This window comes from Solanum stenotomum, chromosome 3 (assembly GCF_019186545.1).
Source record: "Solanum stenotomum isolate F172 chromosome 3, ASM1918654v1, whole genome shotgun sequence".
NCBI lineage: Eukaryota > Viridiplantae > Streptophyta > Magnoliopsida > Solanales > Solanaceae > Solanum > Solanum stenotomum.
This window is the reverse complement of record NC_064284.1, coordinates 1,338,227-1,365,510: the sequence shown is the minus strand read 5'-3', so window position 1 is coordinate 1,365,510 and position 27,284 is coordinate 1,338,227. Positions and strand designations below refer to the sequence as shown.

Sequence of the window (27,284 nt, the reverse complement as noted above, 5' to 3'; positions counted from 1 at the left end):
TCTTATAATACTTTTTTTTATTGCTTAATAATCAAATAACTAAAAAAAAATTACTACTTTTTTTTCAAAAAAAAGAAAAATCTTTTCACTAAAATATTTTCCTTTCTTATCAGACACAGCCTAAGATAATATTAGTAATTAATTGATTGAAAAAGATGGGATATATTTTTTAAGAGCTAACACATTTTGACAAAAGTCATCACCAATTCACCATAGTCAAGTTGAGAGAGAGAGAAGAGGAGAGAGAAAGGGAAAAATGGTGGATTGAATTGAAATTTGGATCAGAAGCAAAGCTGAAGCAGTAATATGTAAAGAAGATTCATCATGCTTCTTCGCCATGAGGCAGAGGGACAACAAGACAAAAAAAAACCTAAAATCTGCAATCTTTTTGTTTTATCCAGTCATATGGATCATCTTGCTCCATACGTTGCTACTTTCATAAACCTAATTAATTAATTAATTAATCCCTTTTTTGTATTCTTAGATCCCTTTTTTGGATTCAAGATTTCGCATTTATAATTGGGTATCCTTTAAAAAAATTCATAATTAATCTTTGAGCCTCCAATCAATGGAGCCTCGTGTTGGTAATAAGTTTCGTCTCGGACGGAAAATCGGAAGTGGTTCGTTTGGTGAGATCTACCTTGGTAATTTATGCAACCCCATATTCTTCAATTTTGCTATTTGTGATTTTTTTTTTCTTTTTTCTGATTAATTCTGGTTTTTGTGATGTTTAGGGACTAATGTTCAGACCAATGAAGAGGTTGCAATTAAGCTGGTAAGTATTGATTATTATTTTTTCATTTGTTTTCCCCAAATTTTTAACTTTCTGTGTTTGCCTGTTCGTATAATTCTGTATTTTGTTGCTTCCTGATTGTGTAAGTAAGGAATTTGAGCTGCTGTTAGTTGAAAGTTGGAGTCTTTCTCATTATTTTTTAGTTGGAAGTGATTGAAGTTTTTCCTTACTTGCATTTAGATCAAGCATCTGCACCGCGCGATTTTTAGTAACTGATTAGAGGATCGTTGTTGTATGGGTCGAGTGTTGGCCTGTCAAGAACACTCATGTTCTGAAGATGAAGGTAGCGGAGATGAGGATGCTCTGATGGATGTGTGGGCATATTAGGAGAGATATGCTTAGAAACGAAGTTATACGGAAAAAGGTGGAGTGGCCTCTGTGGCAGACAAGCGAGACTGAGATGGTCTGGGAATATGAAGAGGAGGTGCACGGATGCACCAATAAAGATGTGTGAGAGGTTGGTTGTAGCAAGAGTTAGGAGAGGTAGATGTAGGCCAAAAAAAACTGAGGGGAGGTGATTAGACAAGATGCGATACAACCTCATCTTACTGAGGACATGCCCCTAGATAGGAAGATTTGGAGGTCATTGTTAGGGTAGAGAATGTTAGTAGGTTGCCGAGTGTTGTCGCCTTTTATGTGTGAGAGAGAGGTAGGATGCTAGCCTCCTCCTCTCCTTATCAGTAGTATTATTTAATAGTCGCGTAGTCTCTTAATCTTCAATGTGTACTACTATTTGTTGCTGCACTTCGTATCTTGCTATTTTGAAGTCATATTTTTCGTGCGATCCTTCTTTGGTAACTTTTCTTTTGAGCAGAAGGTTTATCGGAAACATCCTACCCTCCCAATACCCCACTTCTGGACTACATTGGGTATTGTTATTGTTGTCGTTGATCAGAGGATGTTTGGCAATAAATGAAAAGATGTAAATAACCTAAAGATTCTAGAAGAATTGGAGTGCTATATAGCACACTGATTTTAGACAAGGTTCGACACTAATTTCCAGCAACAAAATAAGTATAAACTCCGAAAACTAAAACACAGCATTTTTGTGAAAAATAGCAAGTTCATGAAACCAGCTCCTCTGCTTATCAGAAACATCACCAAGATTAAGCAAATGTAGCTGCACAAGAGATAGAAATTTTGGACTTGTAACTTGAGGTGACGTCTGATCTTACCATTACAATCTGGCTAATGTGCTGAGTATCAAGATGCTTTACATGGAAACATTTAGGGAACCAACTAATAACAAGACCACTAATACGTGAACGTGTATAAATTTGTAAAGAATTTACTGTACATGTTTCTCATGGCCGCTTTTGCTGGCTGATATGTTTACCTTAGATTATTTCCTGCCATCTAATTTGCATCTTGAATTTGCCTGTCGATTTTGTAGATATTATTAGAACAGCTTCACTGCTTTAATTTCGTGGAGATTTGGTAAACTGAAGTTCTGCTTTTACTTGCTGATATTCATGGCATTGATTTCTCTTTTTTCCATTTTGGCATTTAAGCTGACATGTGGTTTTATGACTTCTGATCTCTTTAAAGATACTCATGGCATTGATTTCTCCTTTTCCCATTTTGGCACATAAGCTGACACGTGGTCTATGACTTCTGATTTCTGTAGATATTAAGTTATTTATCTTCCATCACTAGTGGAATTCTTTTAGTTTGTGATAAATGCTTCTGCTGTTTCCTTTGCTCAGGAAAATGTGAAGACAAAGCATCCTCAACTACTCTATGAATCAAAACTGTATAAAATACTACAAGGAGGAAGTAATTTCTCATTCTTCTTGTTGGCTAGTATTGCTTCTTTACTATATAATGTTTATATCCTGTCCTCATCGGTTGGAATTTTTTGTTGACATTGATAGCTGGAATTCCCAATTTAAAATGGTTTGGAGTTGAAGGAGATTATAATGTCCTTGTGATGGATTTACTGGGACCCAGTCTTGAAGATCTCTTCAATTTCTGCAGTAGGAAGCTGTCCCTAAAGACTGTTCTTATGCTTGCAGACCAGATGGTAAGTGTGAAGTTCTGCACTTGTTTATTTCGTTAACTATTTAAAACATGTTTTCATTTGTATTCAATTTTTAGATAAATCGGGTCGAATTTGTTCATGCCAAATCTTTTCTTCATCGAGATATAAAACCAGACAACTTCTTGATGGGATTAGGAAGACGTGCAAATCAGGTATTGGGATCAGAACTATTGATTGCTATTTCATTCACCTGTTGCTGATAGGGTAATTACTGATTCATTACTACCATCGGTTACATATAGGTCTATATCATTGATTTTGGGCTGGCTAAGAAGTTTAGGGACTCCACCACTCATCAGCATATTCCATATAGGTAAGCTCCCCCACCCAACAAAAAAATGATATTTGATTTTTGATTTTTGATTAATCATATAGTAAGCTCCTTTTGAACTTATTCAAGAGAGGATAAGATAATGCTTATATTTCATGGATTGATATAGTTTTTCTAAGAAGGATGGTTCATAGCAAGTATTAAGCTCTTTGTGGTCTCTTTGCTGCATTTTCTATAAAGGTACCTCTATAGGATATTCTGGATTACCTCATTTATTGCCAACTACGGTAAGGTAGTGAAATAAACCAAAAACTGATAGCTTTTTCCCATGTCCGCGTAAAGATGGAAAGTTGCGGTAAGATGACGGCTAGCTTAAAGATAGTGAAATTATGATATTGTCAACCCCAAGTTCCAACTAGTTTGGAATTGCGGCAAGTTGGTTAGTTCTCCTATGGTTATAGCTTATTCTCCCGAGTTCTCGGCATCAATTTTCTCTCTCTCTCTCTCTCTCTCTAAGTTACTGGTGAAGACACCATCAATCTAGTGCCACCATGTCTAATTGCCTTGGAGATGTTTTCATTATTTATTCAAAAGACACTATTTACTGAAATCTAAGTAGTGAGAGCAGAGTTTGCTGTTGGTTTGTATTGAGGTGGGTTATTGACTTTTTTCTATTTTGAGCATGTCAAAGTTGTAGTTTTTGTTTTGTGGGTTGAGTTCCATTACTGTAAATGTTTTTGGCATTCTTTTCTCATTTAATCTATTAGCTAAGGAAATTATGTATCTCTAGATAATGAATGGCTAATTTTGTTTTATTCTTCTAATTTCAAATACAGAGAAAACAAAAATTTGACAGGAACTGCCAGATATGCAAGCATGAATACTCACCTTGGCATCGGTAAGATTTTGGTTTTATTAACTTTTGTACACTTTTGTGTTTGTGCATTGTGTTTATTCTTGAAGACATCCTTGATTCTTTGTTGCTTTCAAACTTTTAGAACAAAGCCGAAGGGATGATTTGGAATCACTGGGTTATGTCCTAATGTACTTCTTAAGAGGAAGGTAGAATCTATTCCTGTAATTCTCGCTTTGTGTTTGTCTTTCGCTCTTTTTTCATGGTACTTCTATTTACTGATTTCCAAAATGTGTAGTCTTCCTTGGCAGGGGCTGAAAGCAGGGACAAAGAAACAGAAGTATGAGAGGATCAGTGAGAAGAAAGTTTCAACATCAATAGAGGCATTTTATGTTCTAACATTTTTCTTGTGCTAGCGCTATGATTTTTAATAATGATACTGACACATATTTTCCTTTTCTAGACATTGTGTCGCGGCTATCCTACAGAGTTTGCATCATATTTTCACTACTGTCGATCACTGCGGTTTGAGGATAAACCAGATTATGCTTATCTCAAAAGAATTTTCCGTGACCTTTTCATTCGTGAAGGTATGATCATTTCTTTTGCTCCATGCAATGATACTTGCTGTATAGACAATGTTAAGTGTTCAGTTAACGTTTTGCTCAAGAGTCTGTTTTCAGTTTTTCTTTTCTTCTCCTCTCTTTTTTCGTTCTTTCAGGTTTTCAGTTTGATTATGTATTTGACTGGACCATTTTGAAATATCAGCAGTCACAGCTTGCCAATCCTCCATCTCGTGCTCTTGTGAGTGACTTAGGTAGATCAGATTATGTGTTAATTGGCCCCAGGATGTTAAATGAAATGATAATTTTTTGTACAGGGTGGTACTGCTGGACCAAGTTCCGGGATGCCTCATGCTCTTGCTAAAGCTGAGAGGCAATCAGGTGGGCTTCTTATGTGTTGTTCACTTCAAGCATAAAAGAAGATTATATGCAATCAGTACATTTTAGAACTTTTGTGTGCATATAATGGCATTGGTGGTTTGCTGATGATAGATTACAATAAAACTGGACATAACTTGCAACAGAGAGCTTGTATAAGTTTCTTTTATGTTTACTACTTACTGTGCAACTCATTTCACCCCTCATATCTTTCCTAATAAGTGCCATCTTTAGCCTTTTACGAAAAAGATAATATTAACATGTATTTTTCACTACTTCATCATGTTAGTTATTTTGACTGTCCCAGGTTTGTTAAGGAAAGTATACTACCTCCAATCTGCTAGTTTGCTATTTATTGGGCCTATAAACAACATGCTGTGCATACTGTGCAGGTGGTGAAGAAGGTCGGCCTACTGGTTGGTCTTCAGGAAATCTTGCTCGTAATAAGAACACGGGGCTGCAATTCAACTCTGGAAGCTTAGCAAAGCAAAAAGGGACAGTTGCCAATGATTTATCCATGGGTAAAGAGGTGACTATCTCACTCTGTCACTCTTGTTATTTTACAAGTATCTCCCTGCTTATGTTGAATTCAAAGTGGTAGTAGTTAGTACTACATCAAACTAATTGTGCTTTAGTAGAACACAAGTTGGCACAAGATTATGAGTGTATTTTGATCTTATTAGTAGACTATAGATGGCATAAATTTTGCGTCATTAAAATTTACCAGGTAGGGATATCATGAATTTTGCCTGTCTTTTTTTTTTCTTCTTTTGTTGCTTTTTATGTGTATTTATTTCTCATCAACTTATTGCACATTCTCCTAGTCGAACATCACAAAAGTTTCCATCCTTTGACATTTTCTTTCTACAACATAAATGCTAAGCTGAGAATATGAATTCACTCCACATGATAGAAACGTGATTTAGCACAAGGTCATTCTGCAAGCAAAAATAAACCCATGTGTTGTGATTCTATTGGCAACCAATGGAATAAAGGAATTTTGACTGAGCTCTTGTTGCAGTTATCTAGTTCAAGTTTTTTCCGGACTAGTGCATCAGCAAGGCGTCCAGCTGTCTCTAGCAGTCGTGATCCAGTGATCACCGGTGTTGAACCCGATCCCTCTCACATTCGGAAAACAGATGAAAGCCCAGGACATCTCCGTAAAACTTCCAGTGTTGCTCAGAGAAGTTCACCAGTCGTGTCATCAGATCAGAAGCGCAGCTCCTCCACTAGAATGGATAAGAACTTTGAAGCCGCCCTTAAAGGAATAGAGGGCCTAAGTGTCAAAAATGATGAGAGGCTGCATTATTAGCTTTGCTGCTTTATCTCAGTTCTCTGGTTACTGTAAAATCTTGGCTAAAAAATTGCACCAACTTTGGGGATTTCGCTACGATTTGCCATCAGGAAAGGCTAAAACTAGAAATTAATGTGAGATCCCTCTGGTAATCTTTGGCGTATGCTTCTTCTGTACATTTGGCACTTTGTTTTTCTCATCTCCTTCTCTCTATCCCCTTTATAAGAGTTCTTTGTATTTTTAATGGTGTTATGTTGTGAATTATGAAAGTATTTTTGTATGGTTGGAGACTAAATATTCACTTGAGACTTATTGTATTGGAATTACACCCATCTTTTTGCTATTGTGCATGAATCTGAATTGCAAGTTGTTGAGTGTTTATGTGCTTTTTTAATATTAAAGTGCATCATATATTAGTAGGTATAAAGGGGAGAAAGGTGTCTTTATTCTTTGTATTTAATGTATCCACTATGACATGTTCTTCTCATTATTTCCTACACCTATATAAAAGATTATTATTTTTCGTTGTTGTGTAGGTGAGAAGTGGATGAGAAGTATTATGTTTGTTTATATTTTGAGGTTAGTGTAGTTAAAAGGAGGAACAAAATAATATTTTAAGTCTCAAACTTATATAAGGACGGTGTTCTTTTAGTTGCGTTTTGTATTCTTCAATTATTTTAAAGTTGTTTGAGTTTACTCATACTTATGGAGGGGACAATTCAAAATTTATACTAAATTGAAATTGAATCTTGTTAAGTGAGTGAGACAATTCGTGACTCAATCTAAATATTTATTTATTTATGTTCAACGGTAATTTATGATATTTTCACCCCTAAATTGAACAATATTAGGTATGTTCAATTTTTTTTTAGCAGATTCTTTGTTTTGGAATTCACTTTTTTTGTCCAATAGATAGAAAAAGTGAAGTATAAAGTAAAAGGAAGCAAAAAAAAGAAAAGGTACCCTTTCTTTATGTGTTAGTCAGAGATCAATTCATGGGATTTTAAAGACAGTATGAACCACTCCCAAATTATTTATTTTTGAACAGGTAAACATTAACCACTCCTATTTTCTAAGCGATCATCGAAGCGTGCTCTTTTTTTTTTTTTAATAATCATGGCGTTTGATTATTTTGCTGTATATATATATATATATATCGACATTACTAGAATTTATTATCTTTTCATCAACAAGATATTGGTTAACTATGTTGATCACCGTTTAGATAGATGAAAAGAGATTATTTTTGTTTATTTTCCACAAGGTGTTTGATATTTGCATTGAAATCTAACTATTTCAAATTCACACCACGTATGATCCACGTTGCCTACCAAGAATTCTTCTATACTTAGAATTCGAACTCGAAATATCTAAGTTAAAGGAAGCACATCTTTAAGGATTTTTTTCCCTTTTTACCCTCAATATTCTCTTTGTGCTAAAGACAAAAACTCCGACCCACCGGTGGAACCACCTTGTATTGCATTTTTTCCCGTCAATTTAGAAAAAAAAGGACCAATATTTTCCCTCAATTTCCTTTTAACAAAAGTGTATTACATATTACATAAAACTCATAAACACAAAATCTCAATTCTCAATAAAAGATGAATCTATATAATAACATTAATATATTTTGCAAGATCACAACCATCTAAGAAAAACACCCCAACCCCCACTTTTATCTCTTCAATTCAACAATAATAACAACAAACTCAATATAATTCTACGAGTAGAGTCTGAAGAGAGAGTAATTAATGTATACGCAACCTTGTAAAGTATGAGGAAAATAGTGTGTAGGCAAATTTCACCAGAATCCATGGACAACATGATTGCAAGTATTTTTGATCCACCTGAAACTTTTTCTAAAAGAACCTTTCATTTTACCTTCCATAGCATAAGATTTATATCCAAGAACTCTTTTTTTCCTCTGTAATTCAGGGTCATTAAAAGCCCAATTTCTTGAAGAAGAAGAAGATGAGATTCTGCTTTTACTCTTTTTTATCTTCACTTCTTTATCCCCATAGGAATAATATGAATTAGTACTATAACTCCTCAAATCTTGCATATTTGTTGGACCCCCACCATAGTAAGTTTCTATTTGCATATTTCCTTCTCTTGTTGACATAGATCTAAAATTCTCCATTTTTTGAGGAAGAAAGAGGTATTGAGTTGTGTGAAAAATTGGGTGGAGTTGGGTTTTGATCTTTTTATTTGTAAATAAATCTTTCAGTCTCTCTTTTATGATATTTTTTTTTTTTACATTATTAAAGGCATGCTTTGACTTTTCCTATATAGGAATAGTAGAATGGTCTAAAGCTTTCAAGAGATATTTGTTCCGTTCCTTTTTATATGTCATTCTTGGTCGTTTAATAATTGTCATTTCATAAAAAATTATGTATAAACTAAAATATTTTTCCTATTTTACCTTTGTGAGTTGTTAGCCTTAAAATTATATATTTAATTAAAATTAATTAATTTATCATTAATTGAAAAGTTGACTTAAAAAATAAATAAATAAGTAAGGATAGAATAGTAACTTACTTAATTTTTTAGTGCACTTGAAATAAAAAAATGGTGACATATAAATAGAAACGAAGGGAGTACTTTATTTTTACTTCGTCACACTTTAACTTGACACTCATTAAGAAAATAATTAAATAATATATGTATTTTACTAAATTATTCCTATTAAATAATATTTTAAAAAATAATTAGTAAAATAAGTGTTTAATACTGAGGGTAAAATATGAAAAAAAAATTATTATCTTTTTTTTATATGAAAAAATATTTTTAGGAATAAGTCATAAGTGGCGAGTAAAAGTAATTTTTGATAGTTGGATAATTTAACCACTAGTAATTAATAATGCACGTATTAGTTATAATTGATTGTTTTAATTTTTTTTCTCATACAAGATAATATATTAATTCTCNAAATTATACTCAAATATCATACTAAACGACCCATATCATAAGCTTGGGGACACATGACTGGAAAGTGGAAACTAATTATTTTTTAAAAACTTCTTCAAACAGTTTATAAAGTTTTTTTTTCCTTTGAAAAATATGGTCAAATACCTTAATTTTGAAATAAATTAATTAATTAAAAATATCTTTAACTTTGAAGAAACTTGGCCATTGGCCAATAAACAAAATAAAATCGCATAAAATAGTTGAGGGAGTACTTCATATTGAATTTATCTTTTATACGTTATAGCAAACAACAACAAACGTGATCTTCTATACGTAAACAATATATTTAAAAAATTTAACATTATCAAGTTGTATAATCCCCTATGAAAGTTTAAATTAGAAAGCTGGCAAATAAAGCATTTAATATATTATACTACAACATGATAGAGTATAAACTAATATAAAAACCTTTATAAGTTGTTTAATTTTTTTTGTTTCTCATTCGATATTCGATATTCATATTGGAGTCTGACTAAATCTAGATTTACATCGAAAAATTTCATATTAGGTTGATAAAAGTGATCCCTAACAAATGCAACTCCATACCCAATAATTCAAATCCGAGACCTCTAATTAAAAATAATGAATTACTCTTTGATATGCTTAATTTCTTTCATATTAATACAATATAGTATTATTTAAGAAGAGGTTTAGTTAAATGTGACCGAAAGTTCCTTCCTTTTCTATTTTGTCCTCTATTATTACTAAAATCAATGGCTGCCAAGAATATTTAAAATAAATAAAACGAGAAAAATCACATGCCACATTTCATCAATGTTGACTGTTGAATATCACATTCAAATTTTGTCTTTCTTTACTTGTGGTCAATATATAAAAGATGTATACTAGTAAAAGAAAAATTTCATTTGTTTTAATTTATTTGATTTAACACAAAATTTAAAAAAAGTGATCTATTTTTTTAAAAAAATGTTATGTTAAATTAAAAATACATAGAATATATTGAAATATCATTTATTCTTATGATTTTCAACATTTTACCATCAGAATTTGAATTAAAGAATTAGTAGTTTTTTTTTTAAAGGAGTACGATAAGCAAATTAAAAAACATGTGATCTAAATGAAATGATTGGGTTCTTGAGGAATATAGATAGCTTTCATTTTTCAAATTGAAATGATTGTTTTGTCTATGACCTTGATTGTGTTTTAATTAGATCTAAGAAGTCAATTAAAAATAAATTAAAAGGAGGAAATTTTGCTATTCATTTGACTTTTAACTTCAAAAATCACACTTGTACGTTACCTATAGGTATGGTATATTATAGGATATTTAAATACAAATTTATATTTCTATATATCTATATATACACACATCAATATTATAACAAATCCTAACACTATCAATACAATTTAAATGCGTAGATCAGTTGTTATGTTGCTTTCAAGATTATCTTATCAGGTTGGATACTTCATGAAGTGTTATTCGTTATTCTATCTGTTTTGATTTATATATGACAATGTTTAATTAACTAATGCGGTTTTTTAAAAAAAAAGAAAATTTTAAAACGTATGATCTAAAATATGTTATAAATAATCATTATTGCAGACGCAAAATAAAATTTAAATAATATCATTGTGGAGCAGTCTATTTTTGAAATGAGTAGGTAGAAAATTCTAATCAAATAAGTAAGAGCTTATATGGACTTTTAATAGTTAGTTACCAGAAAGGAAGTCTGACCAAGTAGAACTACTTTTAACTAGCTTGCTTGTTTTCACACGTAATTAACATTAATTGATTATTGTAAAAATTGTTTAATGTTAAGTTAGTAATATAACTAAATTTGTACAATTTGGTCATACTTAGATGAATTAGGTTAGGTGAGAAGAAGGTCTGGAAAGAGAAGATGATGTGACCTCGAAATTCATGTTCGGTTGGTTCAAAATTGTAACACAATTAAATGATGTGTTTGAATCAATTTATTTGCAACTCAATTATATTTTTCACTTGGTTAAAATTTATACGTAAAATTCTCCTCCTATGTCATTGTCCCATGAAATACGAGAACCAGAGTGTAAAGGACAAAACACAAAGGGTGTGTTGGATGTGAATGGAAATATTCTTAAATTTTCTCATATTTTGTGGGTTTAGATATTTTTTTCATAGATTTATTTTCTTTAGATTAAAGGAAAATGACTTCCATTGATAAAATAAGAAAAATATTTTTCAAAATTCTCTTTCAATCTCATTACCCAACTCCTAACTCAAGTTTTGGATCTCAACTCTCGATCCCGACTCTGACTTAGGTTAGGGTCGTGTCCTGGGTTAGCATCGAGATCGAAAATTGGATCAAGGTCAGAAGTTCAAATCCGGATCGGGATCAAGATCGAGGATGAAGTTAGGTCTCGGGTAGGGGTTGAGATCGTGAGTCGAGTCTCAGCTCGAAGTCGGATATCGAGTCTCAAATCGGGATCGGGTTCATGTCATAGTATTCATCCAAATTATACATAAATGCTCTTGAAACAATATTTTTTTTTCTTACTAACCGTTAACCAAACACCTAAAAATAAATAAGAAAATCACTTATTTTTCAAGAAATTTTTTTTTAGAAAAACATTTTCGGTGGGAAACATTTTCTTTTATGCCAAACACACCCAAAATTATATTAGTTTTTTTTTTTTTTTGGTTGTTAAAAGGTCCTATAGTTGTTGCTTCAATATTAAGCAACCAGATCTGTCTCTTGGCTATTTTTTTTGTACTATGTGTGATAAATTTGAAATAGTTAAGAATGATTACATATGGTTAATGGTACTCCATTATTGATTACCACTATACTAGTTTTGGCTCATGTGCACTTGAAGTGTAGAGCATCACTTGCTCAAGAAAATAATTGAATATAATTATGTATAGTACATAGTTTGGTAAACTATATTTCCATAGTAATAATCCCACTTGATATGTTGGATAAGGTTACAATCTTAGCAAAGGTCTCCTTTTTTTTATCTACTTTTTCTGTACTATTCACAAGCCCAACCTTGTTGAGCTTGCAATTAATAGCAATTACAAAGTATCCTTTATTGGACCTCCCCATCATCTCCTCCTTAAAATAGGAAAGAAAGAAATTATTGGTAGGTATCTCTTTTTGAAAAACTATTTAGTAAATGATCTTTATCTTTCTTTCATTTATAATTTATGAACCCTTTAGATAACAATAACAATAATAATATATTCATTATAGTCCCATAAAGTGAGATCTAGAGAGGGAAGAATATATGTAAATCTTACTTCCATCATAGAGGAGAAATGTTTCAATACACATTCCGCTCAAAAAGACCTTTTAGATTACATGAACAAAATTGAACAAGTTGAAGATCTTATGAGAAAACATATGATCATGGTCTAAAAAAAATTCAACCTTAAACTATTGTCTAATGTTTTACAAGAAATTACATTTTATGGCTTTAACAAAGGGTGATCTTGAATTTTTTTCTCCCGCTTACTCAGGGGTGAACCTTTAAGATCAAAAGTTTAAACTTGATGTATTCTTCATGTACAACCGGGGTCAAAAGTTCAAGATCTCCACCTCTAAAGTCATTTTTGAAAATCATTAATTTCAAGGGATATATTTGCACAACTTTTAAAAAAGGGCCCAAATTTAAATGGTGGCTAAATAAATTGGACATTTGTGTAAACCCAGCCCAAAGGAGAATGATGAACAAAGCCCATACGGAAAATAAGGCCCATCTCCCATTTCGATCATTTCATATTCTCATCCATAGCTTCGATTCTTCCAATTTCAACAATTTCATATTCTTTGCTTTCTCCGGTGCTCCTGCAGGTAACTCAGTACGGCTCTGAAACCCTAGATCTCTGTCGCCGGTCGGAATTCGAAGACGCTGCTAGGTTTGATTTGATTCTATCCATTCTCGGAAAACTAAATTCTATTGTTTTCGTTATTATATGTGGAAGATGTTGATTGATTTTGATTTTGAAATTGTGGAATTTTGGATCCTGCTTTGATGCTCTATTCTTATATATTAGCGCACTCTGCACGATTTTGAATAAAGTGTTAGTTAACGTGAATAGGAAGTCATGCAATAGTGGAAAATGATGTTTGATTTAGTTTCTGAAAGAACATGTAATTTAGCTGGTAAACTAGCTGGTCATTCTCGTTTAAGAGTTAGAATACTGCTTATTTTACCATTTAGTTTCTTGGAGACAATCAACTTTGATCTAATACATTGTGCCTGTTGTTATACAATGTTCATCCATCAGTTTGATATTCTGATGGATTCTATGTGTATGGTGGATTCTTCATTAGTATTCTTGCTTGCAAGTTGTAACTAAGTGAAATCGACTAGTCTTGTCGAACAGAGTTACTTCATACTTGTTGCTCGTGGGAAGTGGAGGTATCAGGAATCCCATGGAATTAGTCTGGCCTGAACACCACAGTTACCAAATAGAGAACGTCCTTACATAATATATAAGATGTTTGAGGGATGGTGCCTAGTTGAGCTGATTAGGGCTACTTTTTTAGTTTAAATCATACATATAAAGACAAGTGACTTTTGTTCATTTGATATCAAGTAGTTGCTGAGACTCTCTTTTTACTGCAAAAACTGTCTTTATGGTTACAATTCTATTCATCTATTAAAAAAAAATAGGAAGCAGATAAAATTTGAGAAGAACTTCCATGTTATTTATTAAATTTGTTTTACGCCAAAATGCTAAAAGATTTAAGTACATGGATCTTTCGTTGTCCTCACAGACTTCACTTAATAAAGACTGTTGACTGATTCCGTCAAAGTACGTGTCACAACCCCTTTAATCCCCCTGATGCTTAGTTAAATTTCCAGATCTCTCTCACCACTATATTGCATTTTGTTGCTTATTCTTTTAGTCATTTGCTCTTGGTTTTGAATTTATGATGTATTGACAGAGAATAATACACTGAAGCTGGTGAAATGGCTGACAACAGTAAGTCAACCGAGAACCACAACCAAAGTTCTGATGATAATTTAGCTCCGGAGAATGGTAATGAGGTAGCCATTGATTCCTTGGCACGAAAGGGCCAAGAATCTCTCCCCCTCTCAAAGAGACATAAGTTCTGGGAGACCCAACCAGTGGGACAGTTTAAGGATCTTGGGGATTCAAGCTTGCCTGAAGGCCCTATTGAACCTCCAACTCCTCTGTCAGAAGTTAAGCAGGAGCCTTACAACCTTCCAAGTCAGTATGAGTGGACCACCTGTGATATGGACTCAGAGGAGATGTGCAATGAAGTCTATGTTCTCCTAACAAACAACTATGTTGAGGATGATGAAAACATGTTTAGGTTCAATTACTCTAAAGAATTTCTTCGATGGGCACTTCGCCCTCCAGGTTTCTATAGGAGCTGGCACATTGGAGTCAGAGTGAAGACCTCAAAAAAGTTGGTTGCTTTTATTACAGGGGTACCTGCAAGGATACGCGTCCGAGATACTGTTGTGATGATGGCAGAGATCAATTTTCTTTGTGTTCATAAGAAACTTAGATCAAAAAGACTTGCTCCTGTCATGATAAAAGAGGTCACAAGGAGAGTTCATATGGAGAATATCTGGCAGGCTGCTTATACAGCTGGGGTGGTCCTTCCAACACCTGTATCAACCTGTCAATATTGGCATAGATCTCTGAATCCAAAGAAGCTAATTGATGTCGGGTTTTCCAGGCTTGGTGCAAGGATGACAATGAGTCGAACAATAAAGCTGTATAAGTTACCTGATCAGACTGTCACACCTGGGTTCAGGAAGATGGAGCCCCATGATGTTCCTGCAGTTACTCGATTGCTTAGGAATTACTTGAAGCAGTTTGTGGTTGCACCTGACTTCGATGAAAATGATGTGGAACACTGGCTTCTGCCGAAGGAAGGTGTTATTGACAGTTATCTGGTTGAAAGTCCTCAAACTCATGAAATCACAGACTTCTGCAGTTTTTACACACTCCCTTCATCAATTCTTGGTAACCAGAATCATACCACTCTAAAAGCTGCTTATTCGTATTACAATGTCTCTACAAAGACTCCATTGATTCAGTTGATGAATGATGCCCTTATTGTGGCAAAGCAGAAGGATTTTGATGTTTTCAATGCCCTAGATGTTATGCAGAACGATAGTTTCTTGAAGGAACTGAAGTTTGGCCCCGGTGATGGGAAACTCCACTACTATCTCTACAATTATCGAACAAAACATGTTTTAAGATCATCAGAGCTTGGGCTTGTACTCTTGTAGTTGGAGCTCACAAAACTGTTTATTACTTGGGACAGAGAAGCATTTTTGGTAATTTTATTTCGATGTAGAACTCTCTATTTTGCTCTATCTGTCTCTTATCCCTCTCAATTGGACTTTGTAGTTCCTGATCTTGCCTGTTTCATTGTAACTATGGATAAGTACCAGTTCAACTCTTTTTGTGGGTAAACTATCATATCTTTCAACGTCCTTCCTAAATCCATTACTTGCTTGATTGACGTTGTCATTAATAAAGCAGTTATACCTCCTTCAGAAATATTTTGGATCGCAATTGGGCTTAGTTTGTGCGACTTCATACTTTGAGATTCAGACGGTTTCTGGATTGTTGCATTAGACAGTTTCCAGAGAAAAAAACAAGAAAAAAGGGAGACTTGTTTGCTGAGATTTTTAAGTTGACTTGATTACAAGTGTGCTATGGAAAATGGTTGAGTTTTTTATTATTCTAAAAGTCTGTATATAATCTAGACTGAGGGTGGGAGCTACAGGATGTTGAAGTGAAGATAAAGTGCGTTGAAGGGTGTGGGTACACAATTAATGTGGAATGTCATTTGTGACTTTTTTTCCTTATTTTAAAGGAATTTATTTTCTAGAGTATTTATACTATGTTTTTTCCTAATTTTGACCTAGGGAACATGCAAAATTGAATGTTTTCCTCCAAAGACACCAACATTCATTTGAAGTCCATTGATGAAACTTCATTACCATTGGATGGTACTTTTACAAGTTCTACAGAAGCCTCTAACTATATGCGTGTATCGGAAACAACTTCTACCTCACAAAGGTAGGGGTAAGATATGCATGGTATGTATGTTGTATATTTTTGACAGGCAGATCTTTCTTTTTTTCTTTTTGTAGTTACAGAACTGAAAGCAACTTTTCTTAGCATGATACGTATAGCTGCTTTACGCAGGAGAAGCAGAGGACTCTTTAACAATTTTTAGCATCTTAAGAATTACTATACTCTAAGCAAAATGAATACGACATGCAAATTTGAAGAGCTTTTCATTTCTATATTGTAGCTCATTGTGATCAAAAGGGGATACAATTTTATCACTTTCACAGTTTCAAAGTAACTGCAACAACATACCACAGACCTTACCCCACTACCTTGGTAGATAGAGAAGAGATTGTTTCCGATAAACATCGGCTCAAGAAAAGCATTTCATAGCTGATCCAAAAAAAGAAATAACAGGAGTGAAGTTGATTCACTTTGTTGGCGAACACTTTTACCTATATCCAGAGCACTTTACCCAGTGTTTTTCCTGGTCAGTCATTTGGTGAATTGTTTAAAGCCTAGAAAGTAAAAACCCAAAGCACGTTGACGCCAACACAAGAAACCTCAGTGAAATTTGGTTCCAGGAAATAGTTTAACTAGCATGCCAAGTTATTGCAAAACAATATCTCCGCAGAGCTGTTGATTGTGTATGCCAATAACAATAAAATTCTCATCTATATAGCTTCCTCTCGCTAAAACATAAGCGAAAAGGTCAATAGCAAATCTATGAACTGGATTTTGAAATTTGAAACATAACCTATAGTTTGTAGTCTGTACTAAAGAGCTTAAATGGGTAGATAGTAATGATCATAGTCTCTGAAGCTCCATTATTTTTCTCAAGTATACTTCTAAAGGAAAGTAAATTGGTTGGCACCCTAAAGTTTGGAACCCACTGCTATCAGAAAATGAAAAGCATCTCGGCATCTCAACGAGCAGTATATACAAGCCATTCCACATGGTGATCAAGCCAAGAGAATAATTTCACCTTGTGAACCTGGAAACACCACCACAAAAGGCAACAAGAAAAGAAACATTTGTTCAATTAGCAAATCCAACCCAAAGATTGGGAAATGACTGCATTTAAACACTGAACCATCAAAAAACCTAAATCATACGTACAGAATTTAGCACGTTAGGTAACAACCAGAATACTTACAATGATCATAGATCTCGTTGATAATTTGTAACATTAACTCTGCTTCCTCAGCCATTTCTAGCTTCATTTCTGCATCTCTGACTGCTGCAACTTCCAAGCAACGCTTATTTTCTGCATCAGCAACCCTGTCAGAAGCAATCCTAGCAGCTTCTTCTGCTGTTCCACTGGAGACTTTTACAGCCGAATTTGGAACTTGCCATGACCGGACATCATTTTGCTTTGGAGCCATATTCGGAACTGACCATGACCGGACATCATTTTGTTTCGGAGCCGAATTCGGAACTGGCCATGACAGGACATCATTGTGTTTTGGAGCTGAATTGGGAACTGGCCAAGACGGGACTTCATTTTGTCTTGGAACTGAATTCGGAACTGGCCATGACCGGACATCATTTTGTTTTGGAGTAGGTATATTGGTTTCTAATGATGCATCTTTCATCTTATAGCACTTCTCGACCTGCAATTCATCAAATAGAGAGGAATGCTAAGCTTAATGTCAAAAGTGTTTCAAAGCAAGATTTTTCCGGGTTTCGAAAGTGTGAAGACTATTTGTAATCCCCCCCACCCTACCCTTTTGTTTTTCAGGGTGGGAGGATTGGGGGGTTGCCAAAGTTCTAGTTGCTGGAGCTAAAGTGATGCTTATTGCAGACAAAAGAGTAACAGGGTATCCTTGTCTTCAAGTGCCAAAAGATTATGCTTCCCTCTATCTTTGTTTTCTGTCACAAAGAACTGGACATAAGATGTTATCACCCCATGAAATACAAAGAACAGAATTCCAATCGAAGGTTCTGCAACTACTTTGCAGGTCAGAAGTTGGAAATAACCTGTTTCACCCTTCATTTTTTCAGAAGGCTAGTATCAGGCTTAATTAATCAATGGCTGCTGACTTTAAGCTATGTGCAGTGACTACTTAGATGCATCATCAGTTATATGCTGATGAATACTTGGTGAAGATTCTCCACAAATAACATAACACTGAAAGCAATTTCAAGATGCAATAATCCTAACGGAGCATTAGATGCATCAATCAAACCACATTTGTCCAAATTCCTCAAATTGCATGGTAAAACAAGTAAAGTCATCCATCAACATGAGATAGGCAGTAAATAAGGAAGAGATCATTACTCCGGTAGCTTACTTTAAGGAATTCAGAAACTATTTACCTTTTCAAGTTTTCCTTGCATAACCAGTCTTCTCAACTTGGAACTCAAGAACCTTCTAAAGTTTGGTGGTACTTCATGTCGTTGCTGCAATAAGAATAGAGAGTCGACTTCCTTTGTAAAGTTTAAATGCAACGGTAATCAAATGGAATTGTCACTGAAAGTTACCAGCAGATCATACAGCCTCTCTTTTTTGTTTTTCCTTTTTAAGCAAAAGACAAAGGATCGCATGCAAGAGTTTGACATATCAACAGATAAAAATATAAACAAAAGGACATTACTTCCTCTATTTGAGTTGTTAAGTGTTAATATTTAAGCTTATAGGACATCAAATGTGTGTTTGTAATACGCAGAAATCTTCTTTTTCTTCCAATAGGGAAAAAGATAAGAGAACTACGTGTGCAGTTCAAAGCCTTCTTTTACCGTTATCAGTGGTGTCCAGGCATCTGTCCAGCCCCACAAACAAAGTTGCCAAGGTACACTTGCTAACCAAGCTGAAGCAAGTGGGCTCACACCAAATGTCATAATTGTAATTATTCCCATGCCCCAACCACTTAGCCATCCCCTTAGGGGCTTGTATTGCACAGAAGCATAAGCTCACAGATTAACGAAGAAAGACAAGTCGACATATTTGTATTTTTTCAAAAAATCATATTCAACTTCAAAAAGAAAAGAAGCTGAAAAGGGGAAAAGCTGTCTGGTTTGGCATTTCAATGTTTATTAGAAAGATAATAAGAACCTTAAGGGCCTATCACAAACCCCCAACAGAAATTGAACATGGTGGAAAACTCACATGAACTGTCATAGAACTTTTGAAAGCAAATAGAGGGCAAAACCAAGAACCATGATTTGTCGGAAAATAAAGCACAAGTATTCTTTGCAAAAATTATAGGGTATTCTTTGCTAAAGTAAATTGCCTCCATATATGACTCAAGAAATCTAAGAAAGTATATATGGAAAAAAGGTTGAGGTTAATGAAATTAAAGCATTTGATACAGAATTCCAACATGCATTGACTAATTCAATGACCTCTTAAAGTCTGAAATCATTATGATGTCAACTGAAAAGCAGAAGAAGCAAAACCAAGCATGTCAACATGATGATCATGAAGTCATATAAAGCACGACTTTCCAAGGAAGTTCTAATGCAATAACGACAAGCTGATCGAGCTCACCTCAATAAATCCCACAATGGCACCAAGATCAGATCCATTTGAATCCCTCATGGATGACAAAGCTTCAAAGATCAAATCAGTATACCTGGAAGTATGGCAGAGATATCAATATATAATGAAAGCCAGCAAACTTGCATAAATTAGTTTGAATTTCAACAACTGGTGTAAAGATGGACCAGTAGATCGGCTACTTACAAAAACAATCATACAAGCAGGATGAGAAAGATTTCTATCCTAAGCATTTTTAAATTCAAAGTGCATGAAGATCCACATGCTCTCATTAGGAAGTCCAAGTGTGCAGTACAAAGATTGACAATAACAATTCTTTCCAAGCCCAAAACATGCAATATGCCTTATCAACCTCAATATGGCGCATGTAGATAATCTCATATTTATTTTAGTAATAGATATTTGCTTCTCCCCACTTCGACTTACACCATTCCAATTTTGACCTTACATAGTGAAGAATTCAGGGGAAGAAAAAGAAGAGTAACTATGTCGTAAACACATCTAAATGGAATAAACTTCATCAAACCAAGGATATATCCCAAAAGAAAAGATCCAGACATCCACTTCTTAAAGTACAAGAAACTAATGCAAATAGCAGACTGTACAACAGCTTTGCAAAAGGTCCTATTAAATAGATTTAACTTCTAGATAATGAAAGATCACCCAGTACTGTCATACAAGAACAAATGCATTTTCAGCTCTTTCCTCTTTCCTTTCAGTTGACTTCCTTTCTCTCCTTATCCTTTTTTTAATGAAGGTATTTCAAATATCACAAAAATCCATCACCCAAAGGATGACGGGGAGGGGATCTACAGTCCAAATCGGACACTGGGATGAGCAAAAGCTTTACACTTTTCCTAAGAAATCTGCTAAATCCTTCATACCCTTTTCTTGGGGAGGTGTAGGGAGGAAGAGGTGAGGGTAATCAGGAGTAGAGAAGAAATTTCCTTCACATCTCCTTTCAAAATTATAACTAATTCCTTGCTCCCCCCTCACCTAGAAAGAAGAAGAAAAACGTTACTAACAAGCTTGTTTTAAAAAAATTGTTCCCTGGAGGTACATTTTAAACAGTAAACATGCATACAGTTGGTTAGCCTTGATAAATTCAACAATAAAGTAGTCAGTTATAAACAAAAAAGTATTAAACAGTTTCAAAAAAAATACACAATAAAGTAGTTAAGCATACAAGTAATACAAGAAACGGAAATGACCCACATACTTTGGAGCATTCAAGCCTTCTTGTGGGATTTTGGGAGAATCCTCAATGGCTTCATTCTCGAATGCTGAAGTAATAGGCGGAAGACTTTGAATGGGGGAAGGCACAAATGCATCTATTTCCATTGGTCTTGAACGAACAACTATAGATTTATCTTTAGAACCTTGTCCAGCAGTGTAAATACACATATTTCTCCATTTGTCCTGTTCAAGGAGAACAAAGAAAGTTTGATGACTATCACATTGAATCTGAAAAAATTCTAAAATAATCCTACTCTGGATGAGAGACTGTGACATTTGTAAATTGGCAAAAGTTGAAATTCTAAACGAGATTAATATCTTAGTTCCATAAGCAAAGATTTTGCTGCATATCCCTAATTAGAGTCCCTCCTTTTTCCGATTGAGTTCCTTCAATCTGGAACACTCATTTAGATTAATGTATTGCATTTTAATGATCGAAAGGAAACAATGCTCGCTCTCTTTTGTATTAAGGAAACACACTCCTAGTAACAGTTTTTTCATAAATGGACATCGTCCAAACAAATATTTGATATGTATGTGAAAGAGGCAATGTTTGGACATGAGGCACCAACATAAATAAGAGTTGCATGTTCTGAAAATTACTCCCTCTATCCCCAGTTTGTAGTCTTACTTTGACCCCACATGGATGTCATGATTATATGTTGGTTTAGACAAAACTGGGCCCAAAACTAGAATCAAAGGTAACTTCTTAAGGTGTGAGTATATTAGGTTTAAAACTGCCCCATATGACTTTTGAGATTGAAAGTATTAAGCACTACTTATTTAAGCAATGGCTAGTGAATGAAAATAAGAATCATGAGAAAATTGAGCTTGATTTTGGGACAAACAAAAGAAAGGAATGTGAAAATTATTTTAGCAATAAAGAGAAAATATAACATAGATCCCATTCAGAAGTCTATGTTCTTCCCCATATGGCTCTATGTAAAGGACAAATCAAGGTCACTAACAATGAAATCCAAATATTTTGAAGGTCGGGGGGAGGAAGGCGAAATAACATTTAATTAGCAAATCTAATCTTTAGTTGCAATCAAGCCATCACTTTATGAACAACACAAGACATGAAGCTTCAATCTGACTGTATCACCTCCTAATGATTAAGAAAGGAGTTGCAATACCCATAAAGTATGAATCAATAGCCCAAAATTCACACAGTTAAAAGCAGTCCCATGACAGGTGAATACTACTATACTGCATATTCCAAAATAATTGGGACAGATTCGCTATGAAGCCACTATCCACATTGTAACCAGGGACGGATGCAGCATTATAACATCGAGTTCATCTGGACAGTATTTTCGATGCTGTGGTATAAGTTCATGTGTAAAATCACTAACATTGCAATAAATAGTAGGTATGAACCTGTAATTTTAAATTTTTAATAGGTTCAATGCTAAGAAAGACTGAACCCATGGAGTTCAAATCCTGGATATTTGCTGATTGTAAACACATTAACTCAAGTCCTTTTCAGTTTCAAGTATAAATTAAGGGTAGGTAACCCCAGAACAGAAGACAAATATTAAAAACAAAAAAAAGGAAGATAACAACAACAACATATCTAATATAATCCCACAAGTGGAGTCTGCCAATGGTGATGCATACACAGTCTTATCCCTACCTTGTGAAGGTAAAGAGGATGTTTCCGATAGACCCTTGGCTCGAGTAAGCATATCAATTGTAGAGATAGCAAATAACACGATAAATCAAGCTTGGCTCGAGTGAGCATATCAATTGTAGAGACAGCAAATAACACGATCAACAAGTAAAAACATTAATAATAACAATACCGATAACGGAACTAGACAAAGCCCAATTACCTACTAAACTTCAAACCTAATTCTCAATCTCCGTATCTTCCTATCTAGGATCATGTTATGTAACACAGAAAAATGATCTTACGGAAAACGAAAACAAAACGTGTGAGATACAAACCTTGAGGTCGATGTTAGAGCGATTAATCAAAACCAGGGCAAATTCAGGATCCCTGAGAATATTCTTCCACCTTCCGCTACCGTGCTTTGTCACACCGGCTTTTAGGGCATCTTCCTCCTCCGACGTCCACTTCACCTTCGGATTCCCCATCCCTCTCTATCTCTAACGCTCAATCTTTTTCTCTTTCTCTATATGTATCAGAAGAATTGAAGAAATTTCCAGAAAAACCCAATGAGGGAATCAAATAGTGTTGAAGTGAGATTTTGTTAATACTGTCAGATTCTGTTGGAGGAACAGATTACATCCTACTCATAATTCTCCTCCCCTCCCGCCCAAGGACAATTTTAGTTATAGGAGGTCCCTTTTCACCTTATTTATTTATTTATTTATTATGTGTAATAATGTTGGCTAAGATAATTTTATTTTAGAGAAAAAACATAAACTCACCACTGAAGTTGTCTTGAATTTTTTAAAAAATACATTAACTTTGCAACTGTTCTATTACGCCACTAAACAATTTTGAATTGATATTATTATATCATTTTTAGTCCATATGACACAGAGAGTGGTGTGCACTCTTTCAAAGAGAGTGATCAGCCTAAAATAACTAATATAATTTTATTTTTACAAATATTTTATTATAGAATATATTTTCTTATTTTTCTTATTATTTTAACTTTTTTTCCTTTTTATTTTTTCTGTTTCTTCCTTTTTTTTCCATTTTTACCACAATTTCACATTCCTTTTTTTACTACTATTAGTTTTACTCTCTTTAATTTTAAAACTTTATATAAAAAATTTCTTACATTCGAATAATTTGCTAGACCCATTAGATTTCAAGATGATTAGGAAGTATCATATAGTTTTTTTTATCCGATTTCAATTAAGTTCTTTCAATTTTCAGAGAATTTATTGATTGTTTTAAAATTATCATTTCTAATTTTGAAGTTATATGAAAATGAGTAGTTGATGATACCTTCAATTTTTTTAATTTTCTTAGAAAAATAATTAATTTTGTTATCAATAATTCAATAAAGTCAAAAAAATGGTATGAATTTTATAAAGAATTTGATCGGAGAAGAATAAGAAAAAGAAACGGAAAGAAATGGGAGTGGGGTTCAATTTGACATGGGGGTGGGAGGTGAAGAAAAAGGAAAAAAAATGGAGGGATGAATCACTTGAAAGTGGGAAGGCGAAGATGAAGTGAAATTTAAGATAAATCAAAATTAAAAGTCAAAAAGAGAGAGAGAGAAACAAAGAAAAAAAAGATAAAGGAAAAACTTAGAATGAAAAAAAATACATTTTAAATTAAATTAACATGTGTCATGTAATGATTGATGTGTGAACACACTTGCTTCTTAAAATTTGGGGCTGATAAAAAAATGATATAATAATATCTATTCAAAATTATTTAGTGGGGTAATAGGACAGTTACAAAGTTAATGTGTCTTTTTGAAAATCCGGGATAACTTTAATGGTGACTTTATGTTTTTTCTCTTTATTTTAAATAAAAGAAAGAAATGTTAGTGATGATTCATATAATTTGGAGATTGAAACATTCTTTTTGTGATAATTAATTAACAAAATGTTATAAAACTAAAGCAAAATAAGACTAAGTATAGAAGATGAAAGCAATAAAAATAGGGAGACAAGAGAATAAAGTTTTTCTTATTATTCCAAGTATTCAAGTGTATCCAACTCTAATTCTTCTATTTGTAGTATTACATAGAGGCACACAAAAGATTAGTCATAAACATGATATTAACCATAAAAGTTATCGAGTTACTATACATTATGGTGTAATTACACCTTGAAGTTATGGACATTCACATAATTATATTTACAACACAAGAGTAATTGTTTTTATTTTTCTGAAGTATTTTTGTATTTTGAGGCGTTTAATAATAGAAGTTATTTGTTTTGTAAGGGGATCAGTGGAGTAATATAAGAAGCGGAAAAAGACTTGCACATAGTGCTTATCGATCTAGAAAAGTTTTATGATTAAGTCTCTCAAAAATATATATGAAGATATTTAGAGGGTAGAGGTGTATGTGTTACATTAGAGTATGTATGATGAAGTTGAGACTCAGTTAACGGATATGGGTGAAAAAGCGAAACACTTTTCAGTTTTGATGGGAATACACTAAGGATTAGCTCTTGACCCGTTTTATCCACATTGGTGATAAATGAATTGATGCGACAAATCTAAAAATTGGTGTTGTGGTGTATGTTATTTGGGAATGACTTAGTTTGACTGATGAGACTTGTGACNCTAAAAAAAAGTATGAATTTTATAAAGAATTTGATTGGATAAGAATAAGAAAAAGAAAAGGAAAAAAATGGGAGTGGGGTTCAATTTGACATGGGGGGTGGGAGGTGAAGTAAAAGAAAAAAAAGGGAAGGATGAATCACTTGAAAGTGAGAAGTCGAAGATGAAGTGAAATTTAAGATAAATCAAAATTAAAAGTCAAAAAGTAAGAGAGAGAAACAAAGAAAAAAAAAGATAAAGGAAAAACTTAAAATGAAAAAAAATACAGTTTTAATTAAATTAACACGTGTCATGTAATGATTGGTGTGTGAACATACTTGCTTCTTAAAATTTTGGGCTGATAAAAAAATGATATAATAATATTTGTTCAAAATTGTTTAGTGGAGTAATAGGATGGTTGCAAAGTTAATGTGTCTTTTTGAAAATTCTGAACAACTTTAATGATGACTTTATGTTTTTTTTTCTTTATTTTAAATAAAAGAAAGAAATGTTAGTAATGATTCATATAATTTTGAGATTGAAACATTCTTTTTTGTGATAATTAATTAACAAAATGTTATAAAACTAAAGCAAAATAAGACAAAGTATAGAAGATGAAAAGCAATAAAAATAGGGAGACAAAAGATGAAAGTTTTTCTTATTCTTCCAAGTATTCAAGTGTATCCAACTCTAATGCCTCTATTTATAGTATTACATAGAGGCACACAAAAGGTTAGTCATAAACATGATATTAACCATGAAAGTTATCGAGTTACTACACATTATGGTTACACCTTGAAGTTATGGACATTCACATAATTATATTTACAACACAAAAGTAATTGTTTTTATTTTTCTGAAGTATTTTTGTATTTTGAGGCGTTTAATAATAGAAGTTATTTGTTTTGTAAGGGGATCAGTGGAGTAATATAAGAAGCGGAAAAAGACTTGCACATAGTGCTTATCGATCTAGAAAAGTTTTATGATTAAGTCTCTCAAAAATATATATGAAGATATTTAGAGGGTAGAGGTGTATGTGTTACATTAGAGTATGTATGATGAAGTTGAGACTCAGTTAACGGATATGGGTGAAAAAGCGAAACACTTTTCAGTTTTGATGGGAATACACTAAGGATTAGCTCTTGACCCGTTTTATCCACATTGGTGATAAATGAATTGATGCGACAAATCTAAAAATTGGTGTTGTGGTGTATGTTATTTGGGAATGACTTAGTTTGACTGATGAGACTTGTGACATAGTTAAGGCTGAACTAAAGATTTGAAGACACCAATACATAAAGTTTGGAGTGTAAACGCACTGAAATGGCGTGGAGGTGAGACTTAACGTGTTTAAGGTCACAAAGTTAAAAGACATTTCGATACGTCAATCAACATATATTTTTAATTTAAGACTGTTAGATTCAAAAATGCTTTTACTTTTCTAATTCCGTGCCAAGTCAAATTCTAACAATCAAATTGAAACTGACATGGAGAATTTTTTTGCTTTGTTATGCTTTAATTTTTGTTGCTTCTCTGTCTGAATTGCTTTGGATTGTTTTTCCTTGACCCGAGGGTCTATTAAAAACAATATGTGTACCATTGAGGTAGGAATAAAATATGTCTACGCTTTATTCTTTTCAGACCTTGTTTTGTGGGACTACGCCGTGTATATCGCTGTTGATGGGTAAAATGCTAATATGATGTGATTGAGACGTTTTTAAAAAAAGTTAGAAATCATAATTTCATACCATATGTAAGATCAAGTCAAACAAACTATGACTACTGACTAACCGTATCACACTTCACTAAAATTAAAATTTTAAAATTACCGAATCATACTGAATTACTATAATATGATTATAATATAATATTATTAAAAATAAAAAAATTATAATTATCGAATTAAAATTTCCAAATACCGTACCATTGATAAGTAAAATATTATTTATTTTATTTTGATTTGACATAAAATTTTAATTTTTTGTAATCTTAAATTAAAAACATGTCAAATATATTTTAATTTTATAATCTTAAGACTTAAATATACTATGTGAAAAAGTAAATAAAAAATAATTATTATTTTTGAAACGAACATAAAAAAAATTAACAAATAAATTTAAATAAAAAATAACATATATTGGACCAATAGTTTCCCATTAGTAGGGTAAAAGTGACATTT

General features: G+C 33.3%; 4 protein-coding genes across 5 annotated transcripts in view; 3 read left to right on the top strand and 1 right to left on the bottom strand.

Moving 5' to 3' along the window:
* The window catches only part of LOC125859714 (protein phosphatase 2C 16-like), a 96,287-nt gene that overhangs the window by 34,318 nt on the left and 34,685 nt on the right, over positions 1–27,284 (top strand). The gene's annotated exons all lie outside the window — the stretch shown is intronic.
* LOC125859716 (casein kinase 1-like protein 2) lies at positions 191–6,569 on the top strand. Its single transcript, XM_049539523.1, has 14 exons — positions 191–644; positions 735–775; positions 2,500–2,569; positions 2,668–2,816; positions 2,891–2,986; positions 3,077–3,147; positions 3,942–4,003; positions 4,104–4,167; positions 4,257–4,341; positions 4,422–4,548; positions 4,680–4,762; positions 4,839–4,902; positions 5,292–5,428; positions 5,921–6,569. Exons 1-14 carry the CDS (start codon positions 569–571, stop codon positions 6,209–6,211), a joined length of 1,416 nt encoding a protein of 471 aa, XP_049395480.1. The 5' UTR covers positions 191–568; the 3' UTR covers positions 6,212–6,569.
* Positions 12,880–15,586, top strand: LOC125859717 (glycylpeptide N-tetradecanoyltransferase 1-like). The gene is made up of 2 exons (XM_049539524.1): positions 12,880–13,019; positions 14,056–15,586. Exon 2 carries the CDS (start codon positions 14,081–14,083, stop codon positions 15,377–15,379), a length of 1,299 nt encoding a protein of 432 aa, XP_049395481.1. The 5' UTR covers positions 12,880–13,019; positions 14,056–14,080; the 3' UTR covers positions 15,380–15,586.
* Positions 16,779–23,183, bottom strand: LOC125859719 (single myb histone 4-like). Its single transcript, XM_049539526.1, has 6 exons — positions 22,858–23,183; positions 20,891–21,090; positions 19,663–19,747; positions 18,492–18,575; positions 17,329–17,785; positions 16,779–17,166 (listed from the first exon to the last, which is right to left on the bottom strand). Exons 1-6 carry the CDS (start codon positions 23,005–23,007, stop codon positions 17,135–17,137), a joined length of 1,008 nt encoding a protein of 335 aa, XP_049395483.1. The 5' UTR covers positions 23,008–23,183; the 3' UTR covers positions 16,779–17,134.

Bases quoted from the DNA above. Each gene is read 5' to 3' on its own strand.
- LOC125859716 (XM_049539523.1), top strand. From the start codon at position 569: ATGGAGCCTCGTGTTGGTAATAAGTTTCGTCTCGGACGGAAAATCGGA. The intron at 4,004-4,103 runs GTAAGATTTTGG...TCAAACTTTTAG, and splicing joins GAATACTCACCTTGGCATCG to AACAAAGCCGAAGGGATGAT. The intron at 4,903-5,291 runs GTGGGCTTCTTA...CATACTGTGCAG, and splicing joins TAAAGCTGAGAGGCAATCAG to GTGGTGAAGAAGGTCGGCCT.
- LOC125859717 (XM_049539524.1), top strand. From the start codon at position 14,081: ATGGCTGACAACAGTAAGTCAACCGAGAACCACAACCAAAGTTCTGAT.
- LOC125859719 (XM_049539526.1), bottom strand. From the start codon at position 23,007: ATGGGGAATCCGAAGGTGAAGTGGACGTCGGAGGAGGAAGATGCCCTA. The intron at 21,091-22,857 runs GTTTGTATCTCA...CTCCTTGAACAG, and splicing joins GCTCTAACATCGACCTCAAG to GACAAATGGAGAAATATGTG. The intron at 19,748-20,890 runs GTATGTGGGTCA...CCATACTTCCAG, and splicing joins GAAGGCTTGAATGCTCCAAA to GTATACTGATTTGATCTTTG.